This window comes from Adiantum capillus-veneris, chromosome 22 (assembly GCF_014529385.1).
Source record: "Adiantum capillus-veneris isolate H3 chromosome 22, ASM1452938v2, whole genome shotgun sequence".
NCBI lineage: Eukaryota > Viridiplantae > Streptophyta > Polypodiopsida > Polypodiales > Pteridaceae > Adiantum > Adiantum capillus-veneris.
In genome coordinates, this window is record NC_140952.1 from 111350360 (window position 1) to 111361486 (window position 11127).

An 11127-nucleotide genomic window follows, 5' to 3' on the forward strand; every position below is an offset into this window, starting at 1 on the left:
CACCTTAGGTGGAGTTCCCACCTCAAACACAGACCTAGCTTGCTTAAGTTTAGGTCGGGTTCCCACCTCAAGCACATCCCTAGCTTGCTTAAGTTTAGATCGGGTTCCCACCTCAAGCACATCCCTAGCTTGCTTAAGTTTAGGTCGGGTTCCCACCTCACCTAGCTAAGGTCCAAGGACTTTTAACCCTAACCATTGGAGGTCTTTAATGACGCTAACCCTAAGGTCTTTTAAGCTTCATTAGTTAACCTTGCTCTTTGACATACCATCTCTCATTTGGGCCCCATTTACCATTGGCCCCATGTTGAGATAGATCCGTAAGCACATGTCTATATTCTAACCCTTGATCTCGTTTATTATCCCATATTAAATGATCAGTTTAATATGAGAAAATCATTTGGGTTGGTTAGATATTAGATATTTAATGACTGCCCGTGTCACTTAGTCCCCAGAATGTATGTCTAACTCTCTTCTCCTCTAAGGCTTGTTTATGAAGCCACAATGATTGATATAAGTGCAAAAATATATACATAGAAACATACGCAACGTGAAGGCATGTACTCCAATATGCAAATGGCAAATGCTTTTTTTTTAATAGCAATACGAGCATTTTCGCCTGCGATGATACAAAGCACTTTCATGAGCGCTAATGGGTTGACAATGACTCGGACTACGAAGGTCGAGTACTCAACCAACCAAATGACAAATACTTTACAAACTCACATGAAGCTCAAGTGGTTTGTATAAATTCTTTTGCATTTTTGTATATTCGAAAGAATATGGTTGCTTATGTGGTAAATTTTGATCCAACTATGTTTCTTACTGTCACATCACATATAGTCACCCACTTAGCATGATGCCGATGAACAATGTTGCTTGATAACTAGATGTGATGCATATGTGCTAGCCATCATATGTGTGTAGCGCATTACCAGCATGTGCATGCATCATCGAGCTTTCTAACTTGCTAGTCATGCTATAATAGTAACGATATTTGGTGCTATAGAAGAAATTCCAATGACATAGTGGGTTGAGGCCAATCAAAATCAATTAGTTTGTTGTAACCTTGCGGGTCAAGTGGCTAACTACATTGCATGGGTGCGTACATGCTCTATGTGTGTGTGTGTGTGTGTGAGACGGGAGAGAGAGAGAGAGAGAGAGAGAGAGAGAGAGAGAGAGAGAGAGAGAGAGATCACATGTAAACATAGAATTGGGGAGGTGGTTGTATTGTGCATGTGTTACTTTTAGCAATTGCTACTATTTAAGCACAAAAAGGGCAAGCTTTTGGTTACACGGTGGTCCTCTAAGTTGGTTAAAATATCATATAAGCTCATAGGTATATACATGTGCATGCAATAGGTGGGATTTCAAAAAGTGCATGAGTATATTCTATATTGTCACTGAATTGTGGAATTAAAAATGCATTGCTTAAGGAACTATCCTAACAAAAGGGATAGTTCCTTAAGCCAAATTTTTTTAAAAAAAATAAAAAATCCTAAGAAACATTTCATGAAGGAAGGAAGGAGACAAGTGACTATACTTTCTTTAGGTGCTGGCCATTGATAAAGTGAATAGCGGCAGCAAACAACCAAAATAGAAGCCCACACTTTTAATTAATTAAGAGAATATGTTATGCTCTAATATATTTCCACTCACTCTCTTTTGAGTGAGTATTGAAAAAAAGGAGACAACATAGATTTGGCCATACACGCCTCTAGCCTAGAAGTAACTTGCAAGCACCACATAAAGAGTTAGCATTGCCTTTATGAACCCTCCCAAATACGACCCACAAAGAAGCCAACAAGATGCTATCAACAAAGGGAAAGTGGGTGCTTGTTGTCTAGAAATGCACATGACTTGCATTGCGGTAGGCTCGAGGGCAATGTGGCAAGCTCAAGCTGCATGGGTGTGCTCGATTGGGGATCAACATTGGTCATAGTGATTGAGTTCACATCTATCTTATTTGAAGTATCAAAGTAGGCCCAATAACCCATTTGTCTGGGCCTTCATCCTTCACAACTTGCTCTTTACACAATCTTCAATATCTGGGGTTCTCATTTAGCATAATCGAAAAAAAAGAAGCTCCAGGGCCATATGCACACCATGGAGGTGTGTTGGCCAATAAAAGATGACGAGGACAAAGTTACCCACTACAGATTCCCATATCGCCTTAGGAAGATTATTCCATTTATTCATGAAGAATCATATTATCAAAGCTATGTAGACCAGAAGATGTGCCTCATCACCACCATTCTAATCTATACTTCACTCAACCTTAACTGTGCTTAAACCTTAATTTTTTTCTCCAATTTCTTGATCATCAATGGGAACTTCTAATGTGAGGACACTCGAGGGACACTCTAAGGCCTATGGGATAGCTCAAACATCTAGTTTCGTGAGTTTGTGTTCACAACCCAATATTCCTGCAAAACATGCTTTGTTTGGTTGTATTTCAACTGTAAGCACTGCACTTTGTGATGCACTGCACTTTGTGATGAGGCACATAAGAGCCATATACATGAGAAAATTCTTCATACGCTCTATGCCAAGAGATGCTTCTTCAACTTAACTATGCAACAATTGTCATCTACTAACAATTGCCGTTCACAATAGCCACGATGAACTTCCCAAGCAATATTATCATAGACCTTTTCTAGATAGATGTCACTCATGAATTACATATAGCTTGCACATAGGACTTTTCGTGCTCCATCAAATACAAATTTGAATTCATATATATATATATATATATATATATATATATATATTCACACACACACACACACACACAGAGAATATTTTTCAATGTCGTAAAGGACCAATCCAATATACCTCGGAGATTTATCAGATGACTCGTAGAATGTAGACATGTTATTCAAGAGGAAAATGCTACTACACTAGGAACATAGACACACACACACACACACACACACACACACACACACACACACACACACACACACATGTGAGAAGAATGTCTAAACATGGTAGGAACAATCTAGGCTTGTAAGGAGAGAGAGAGTGTGTGCTTGAAAAAAACCTATGTTTAGTGTGATCCCACCTACAAATTTTAAGAGTTACATCTAAATTTTGAATTTGAAGGTAAAAAATTTAAGAGAAAGTTGATGTAATTTTCTTAGTGCAAAACCTTCAGATTTAGTCAATTTACCTCTAAAATTTCTCATAGGTAGTTTTGCCAAGTTTATGGAAAAAGTTTTTTTTGGAGCAGTAGAGAGAGAGAGAGTGTGTGTTTAAAGGTTTCACAAAGTCATGGGACCATGGATGATGGTGGCCCTTGGTGGGCTATGGTCCATGGATGGTGGGACTAGACGAGCCCAGTGATGAAAGCCAAGCAGAACGAGACGTGGCAAAATGGTATTGGTAATGAAGCGGGCGAGACGGCGTCAAGCCTTTGGAGGGAGATGCGGATCCCAAGCACTCTCCCTCTTTAAAGATGTCAGTGGACTCGAGAGTTGAGAGTGTGTGTGCGCGCGTGAGAGAGAGAAGAAAGACGAGAGAGAGATTGCGTGTGTGTGTGAGAGACTCGAGAGCCTGTGAGTGCCGAGCATTTGAGAGAGAGAGAGAGAGAGAGAGATTGAGAGCGAGTGCGTGCGCGCGTGTATCCGGGAAATTTGTTAACGAAAAGAAGAGTTGAAAATTGCCTAATTTCTGGCCACTCACCTTTCAAGCGTTAGCCTGCTCATCGATCGCCCACATCTGATCTTGAAAGCCAAACCGCAAATAGTTGATCGGGTGTTCAACCAGGTAATTAGGCGCTTCTTGATGTTGCTCAGCTTAACCCATCCCCCAGAGCAGTGTATCTGCGTGTGGAAATGGAGAACACTCACTTGTTCTTTTCCGATCTGTCAATGTGGGTCTTTTTTTTCTGTAATTCCTTCTGCAAATCTGCTAAAATCTGACGTCTTTCCTGGCTTCTGCTTCTGTGGGTGTCCAGATCTAGTTCAACATGTCCTTTCTGGGCGCGCACCCGAGGTGCAAGGTGTGCCAAAGGCGGGCTTTTTTCACAGAGCAGCTCAAGACACCTGAGGGTGACACATTTCATCGAGCTTGTTTTCAGTGCAAGCAATGCCAGAAGCCTCTTGAAGTAAGTGTTTTCTCCTCTAATTTTCTGCGAGTCTTTTTTTAAAGTGGGTGTAGAGGCGAGGGGTAAATAAGGCAGCATGCTAAGAACACGAAGATGGAGCAAAGAGTGAGTTTTTTATTTTCAAGAAGCAGTGAGCTACTACTGCTTGGTGCCTTCAATTTATGAATGCCATGCATTTAGCGATGGCGTTTTCTTTTCTTGGGCAAACAAACACGGAAAACTATTTGTTTTTTTTGTATTGTGAGGGCGGTCTACTATTCTGAGAAACAGAGCACATCTGTGTGATAAGTTGGGACTTCATAGCATGCTCAGACTAGTGAGAGGCCCCTTCATAGTCTGCAATAACATAACTTTAAGTTTGAACACACACTAAGAACAGCAGGAGCATTAACATCCCTTGCATACCAGATAGAGCTGCTTGAGCTGTAAGACTTTAGAGCACTACAATCACGCATGTCTGTGTCGAAAGCAAATTTTGCACATCTGAATGAGAATGCCTCTTAATTTTTTGACCTAGTGGTGCAATTCATGAAACAATAGGCCAAGGGCACTACAAATGAGCCGCCTAGGAATTTTTCCAGTTCACGGTCTGAACATTCTACCCGTGGCATGCTGAAGCAAGCCTCCAATCTGGACCCATTGCAAACTCTTACTTAGAAAGAGGTGGATGAGATGTTGAAAAACACAAAACCACCAGTCTTTTGGGGGAGGATTATGACGTGTGATGTTTTGAGAGGTGGGGTTCCACAATTGTTCAATGCGTTGGAAGCCTTTTTGAAAGGTGAGTCTACAATGTTCTAGAAGGTGTTTGGTGGGGTGAGGGATACTCTTTTTGAGGCTCTTGTGTCTTGTTCAGAGGGAGGGCTTGGAAATTGGAATGAGCTCGTAGCCTAGCCTTTGTCTCCTGCATGGCCATGTGAGGGGGGTTTTCTGCAATGGGGTGTTGGAGGAGGCAAATCTGGGTGTCATGGACTTAATTGTGGACATTGGGGGTTCTTGATTTTATGGTGATTATGGTTCTTCTGCTTCAAAACCCCCAATTCTGGACTCTAGTTTTTTTCCCATAAATGTCAAGGTTATACTTATGTGCTTGGTTGCTTCTTAGGCTTAGAGATCAGTTTGAGCAAGCATGATAAGAAACCCCTGAATTGCTTGAGTCTCTTGGATTGTGCATGTATGTTATGAATTGCAGAAAAATGGGCTTTTTTTGAGAGGTTGGGAAAGAGAAAGAGGGGGTGGGGGGTAGTAAGTACTCACCATGTTGGGTGGACCGTGAGGTATTGGCTAGAGAACAATTTTGTTGGTAGCCCCCCTCCTTGCTTTCACCATGTTCAGCCCCACTCCACCAGTGGGACCTCATGGTGGAAGAGCACTTCCAAAAGTTCTGCATGTGCATGATTTGTGTTGATCCACAAAAGGTAATAGAAAAATATGTGAAGCTTTGGTTATGCTACTTAGTTCTGGGCCACGGAATGGTGTTAATGGTGTTAGCACAGAGGAAACTATTGAGCACCGGTGATGCTTGTGGGTATGTTGCACTATTAGTCAATGCAAAACACCATGGAGCTGATGGTTACCTTGTCCTATGAACAACTACCATAAACAGTACTTCGAAGTACAAGTTGGTCTTTTCTTGTGGTCTCACCTTACGTTCTTTGACACTCCAGATGTGACACAATTTTTGGGATAGGCTCTAATCTATCATTTGAGTGATCTCTTCGATATCTCACAAGGTACTTGTGTCTTTGTTTGCCCAGCTCGACAATTATGCACTTTTAGAGGGACGACCATACTGCAAACCCCATTTTGAGCAACTGACGAGCAAGATGCCACCTTCACATGCAGGTAATTAGCTCCTGGCCGATCCATATGTATGTGCTGGGTACTCTTTTTGAGCTGTCTAATCGGAAAATAATCATGACTTACTGATTGCATTAGAAAGGTTCGAAGTATATTTCTCTCTTTCTCAATTGCATGTATACTAGTGATGTAAAATCAGTGTATTATTTGCTGTAATAGACGAGCCAGCAACACCACCAAAGCCTCCCGTTCAGAAACCAATTTCAGGTATAGCTCCTGGCCAAACCATTTTTATGTTTGGACTCTTTTTGAGCTATCCATTAGAAGAGCTTCGTGTGTGTTGTTCATTGCATTATAAAGGCATGGAGTGCTATTCTCTTGTTCGCTTTTGATTACAGATAGACTAGTAATGTTAAATTCAGTGTGTTGTTTTCTGTATTAGACCAGCCTGCAACACCCCCGACACTTCCAAATCAGAAATCAAATGCAGGTATATCCATGTCTAGGTGCTGGACTTGTCATTTTGAGCTGTTTATTGGAGGGATTCTTATTACATTCTGGCCTATCTTACATGCATAATAGTAATGTAAAATAAGTGTGTTTATTCGCTGAATCAGACCAGCCTGCAACGCCCCCGAAGTTTCCCATTCATCAGAAATTGCAGAATGAGCTTGTAAGTTGGCTTGAGATGCTTTTGTAGAGGTCTTGCCCCACTTTCTCTCCTTTGTCTGCTAAGATAGTCTCTCTTTTGCAGCCGAGGACTCCAAGCAAGGCAACCTCGTTCAAGTTTTTAGGCACTCAAGACAAGTGTGTCACATGCAGCAAGACAGTTTATCCATTGGAGAAGGTGAGTCTGTCTATGTTTTTATGCTTTGTAATGACAACCTTATGATGTGAAAGAATACTTGTGTGATTTTCTTCGGCATGTAGAGCTCTGGTAAATGGTTTTGGTGTTGGCTATGGTGAAGTGTAAGGGAGCGGTCATAAGGAAAAGAGCTTGATTATTCTAGATGCATAGAAACTTACAGAGATCCTATATATACAGGCATAGAGATACAGTCATCCTCATGGCACATAGGCTTACAACAAAGCATGTATGTGGCTTCTCATGGGTAGCTTTATTGTCTATGCGTTACACATGTTTGTCTACATGTAAGAGGGGATTCACACAAGGGGTATGAGAGCTTGATTGTAATAGATACATAGAAACTTACAGTGAGTCTATATATAAGCAGAGAGAGGGTCATCCTCATGACTTGTATGTACGCTTACAACAAAGCGTGTGTTTCTTCTCATGGGTAGCCTCACACACTTCTGTCCATGTAAGAGGAGGTTCACACAAGCAGTATGAGACAAAGCCCTCTAAACAGTTGGACGTCAGATTTTTTATCACAGAGGATATGCCAAGCTATTTTTGCTTCTTTAAGAGCCAAAATAAAAGCATTAGGTGAGGCCGCCCAACTGCTTTGGACAATTAATTTGGCTTAGGAATGTGGTAATTGTCTGTTTTTAGATTATTTGATGTTATGCAAATCCACCACTGGATTGGGTATGGATGTGCATGTGTCAATCAAGTATTTACGCGGCACATTTCGTGGTGTACAAATGAAAGAGTTTGTCTCAGCCTCATGTCATGCTGTACTAATGCCTCGTGTGGATGTATTGTGCATATCCATCATTCTAGGTGAGCGTGGAAGGGTCAGCATATCACAAGTCATGCTTCAAATGCTTACAAGGAGGCTGTTCTATCAGCCCGTCTAACTATGCAGCCATGGAGGGCAGGCTTTATTGCAAGCACCACTTCAAGCAGCTCTTCAAAGAGAAAGGCAATTACAGCCAACTTCTCGTCAAGCTTCCCTCTTCTAAGCTACCATAGTGTGCGAGATGCTTGCCTCTTCTGTTTCACACAAACACACATTCTCCCATTCTTCTTTCTTGCTCTTCTCTTTTACTTTTTTCTTTTTTGTTTTATTCATGTGCACTTCACAATGCGTACATATGCTTCCTCTGAGCTTTCGGAGTGCTTGCTCTTTTCCAAATATTTCCCAATTTATATTTGTCGGGTTTTATAAATATTTATAATTGGATTGTCAAACGGAGGTTGTCAGAGAGCCCTCTTTGCTTTTGTTAGGCGAGGGTGCCTATTGCTTGAAGGAGGAATGCCAACTATGTAGCATGCTTAATGCCCATTGTGATGTAGCCACAAAAGCTGTAATTACATTTAAATGACTGATTTGGATTTTCCTAATTGGAATTGAAAGGATCTTTGATTATTCATTTTGATGACATGATATCTACTCTTGGGAAGCTTAGGCTTCTACCATTAAGCTCATAAGTTGCCATAATATGAGCTTGAGCCTACCTTCGCACACCTCTGTTAGTCTTCGGGAGGCATATGCCTCATATAAACTACCCACCTACCCACCTTGCAATATCGCGCTTTTGACAGAAGCGGAGGTGAGGATTCAAGGATGAGAGAATGGTATTTCAAGATTGGAAGGCAATGGTAAGTCTGCATGATATCTAATAATGTGCAATCTCTCTCTCTCTTTTATCCGCATGGTCATGACACTACTCAGCCTGAATGTTCCACACAACTAGTACACTGCCTCTCTCTCTCCATTTGATGAGACGGATCCTTCTGGTCCCATGTGTGCATTTGTCAAAGTCTCTCTCTCTCTCTCTCTCTCTCTATAGCGCCCATCAAAAGGCATAGCCAGATTGCAATAGATATTTTAAAGAAATCGGAGGGTGAGAACCTTAAGATAAAAGGGAGGTACGAAAGCTGATTTTATTCTCTATGTAAGCCTCATGTTTTTTTTTCTAAAATCTTTCATTCCTTTCCCTTTAGACTTTCCTGTAATTCCCTTGGTCTATAAGAATCTCTCCAATTAATGAGTTTTTTGAGAGGAGTGGGTAGGAGCCGTAAAGTGATCCGAGTTTGAATGGTAGAAGCACTGCATATAGAGTGTTGGTGTGTTTGTAATGTAGGTTTTCAGTTTGCTAAGATTCATTGTAGGTGTAAGGTGCAGTGGAATTGAGATGGTGAATATCTTGTTTCTACACTTCACATCCTTTTCTTTCTTTCCTTGCGTCTCGGTGGTTCCTTCTAGCTTGAATGATGGTTCCTTTCACTCTTCCCTCAAGGGAGGGAAAGAGAGGGGTATAGATTGGTAGAGGGATAGAAAGAGAGAGAAGAGGAGAATGACACTCGATGCAATACCTCAAGTATATACTCTAATGAGGAATGTTACCACGATAACTCCTCGAGACGAGGCACCTCTGGGGTTGATTTGATGCACCTTTGGATTCTTCTCGAGATGGAATTGCAGATGGCCACCAAGGGGTAGATTTGGGGTTAAATTGTAGTCATGATGTGGAAGAAATGAAGGGCTACAAAGATCTCGATGATATCGATGATGGATAGCAATGGAGTATTCGATGTCGGTGAGGGAATGGCGGAAGGGAGGTTCAATGGATTGTCGAAGTATTGGACCGCAACAAGAACAGCTAGCCATCGTAGATTCTCACCGATCTAGCGAGGGAAGGGCTGAAAATTGAAAACGATAGGGGCTGATTTGCAAAGATGATGGCGCTAGAATTGAAATATACAAACACTGGTTTATTTCTACTAGAATTGTCAAGGTTGATCTAGATTTGGGGTGAAATTGGCGCGCATATGTTGATCCGAGAATCCGATTCATATAGGGAATGGCCCTAAAGCTACATGCATGTTATGCTAGATGCCCACCGTAGTGTAACATCATCTGTCGATTTGGTATACGATCCATCTATGCAAGAGGGTGTCAAAACTAGAAAATTGGCTCTAGAAGTTAGTGAAGCATATCCACACTGCACATAGCGTCATGTACACATGGCATCTCCTTCTACGTAAAGTGAGGTACTAGTACTGAATTCCATGCACGCCATAAGACGGTCTCGGATGAAGTTCTTTCTAGATGATATCCTTCATGATGACTTTTGAGAGGCTCCCTTGGGTGATGTGGAAATGTCCAAAACACAAGGATGGTGATGATATATCTACTCACAAACCACAGACTGCCTCTTGGATCAACAATTCCCTTGTTCTGGTAGACAATAACCTTTGTTACCTCAACTCAGATGATGTGAACCAAACTGCGAACCAGATGGATGCTCGTATAGTGAATGGCTTGATATGCAGATGCCAATGTCATCGAAGCTTACTGACCAACTTATGCTACCCCTACGCGGGAAGATCAGCGAGAGCAACATCGAATGGGAGATGAAGATGACTATGTCCTTTGGAATTCCCATGAACTATGGCAAGTCCTTCGTATGATGTCTTATGAAACCGCCAAGTAACTCCTCAAGGATAGAGGCTTCTCTTCGGGCTTCAACTAGATTGTGGTATGATGGAAGTTCTATATGAATCCTCGTCTTTGCAACGGATGTGGTTGCGAATGTAGGCTCACGATGCCTATGAACTCCTGTGGTGGTTGCTTTGGATTGGAACCCTTTGGCTTCGGGTTGATGGCTACCGATTGTTGAGAAGATATAAAGCAGATAGGAGAGATGGACGTTCAAACAATGCCAAGACTCCAAAGCTAATAGGCTGATCTGGATGGCACTGCCGTCATAGGCCGCTAACAAATCCGGATACTCGCATTCAACATCTTCATGTTTCCAATGATGCGATCTGTCATGTTGAAGAATCTATGTCTGCAAATATCCATGCTAGAATTATTTTATGTAGAGGAGGTCGAGTGCACACACCAAGTCAATTATTCTCTTGTAGGCGCACCACACCAAATAACTCCGAGATGCAATGTTTGCATTTCCTACGCTTAAGGCGCACAGTCCTACGCACAATGGTAGGTCTTGCAGTTCCTTGAGTGAGAGAAACGTCCTTGGGTGAAACACCAACACACTCAAACACTAAAGAGAAAAAAAATTTAGGGATTAGAAGATTAGTGCAAAATCACAAAGCTCCGATACCAATGCTAGGTGCAACGGAATTGAAATGGTGAAGATCTAGGTTTTACACTTCCACAAATCCTTTTCTTTCTTTCCTTTCCTTAGTAATTCTTTTTAGTTTGAATGATGGTTCCTTTTACTTTCCCTTGAAGAGAGGGAATTGAGGAGAATGACACCCGATAGGGTCTCAACCAACCTTCTCAAGGGCCCCGACACCGTTGTTGATGTGGTATTTGCTTTAGATTGCGTAAATATACATCAAGTAC

General features: G+C 41.7%; 1 protein-coding gene across 1 annotated transcript; it reads left to right on the forward strand.

The window, feature by feature from the left end:
• The first annotated feature begins 3434 nt into the window (after positions 1-3434).
• On the forward strand, positions 3435-8153 carry LOC147430020 (LIM domain-containing protein WLIM2a-like). Its single transcript, XM_086496216.1, has 8 exons — positions 3435-3765; positions 3956-4105; positions 5863-5950; positions 6125-6172; positions 6348-6395; positions 6523-6578; positions 6660-6752; positions 7590-8153. Exons 2-8 carry the CDS (start codon positions 3968-3970, stop codon positions 7779-7781), a joined length of 663 nt encoding a protein of 220 aa, XP_086352342.1. The 5' UTR covers positions 3435-3765; positions 3956-3967; the 3' UTR covers positions 7782-8153.
• The last annotated feature ends 2974 nt before the right edge of the window (positions 8154-11127 follow it).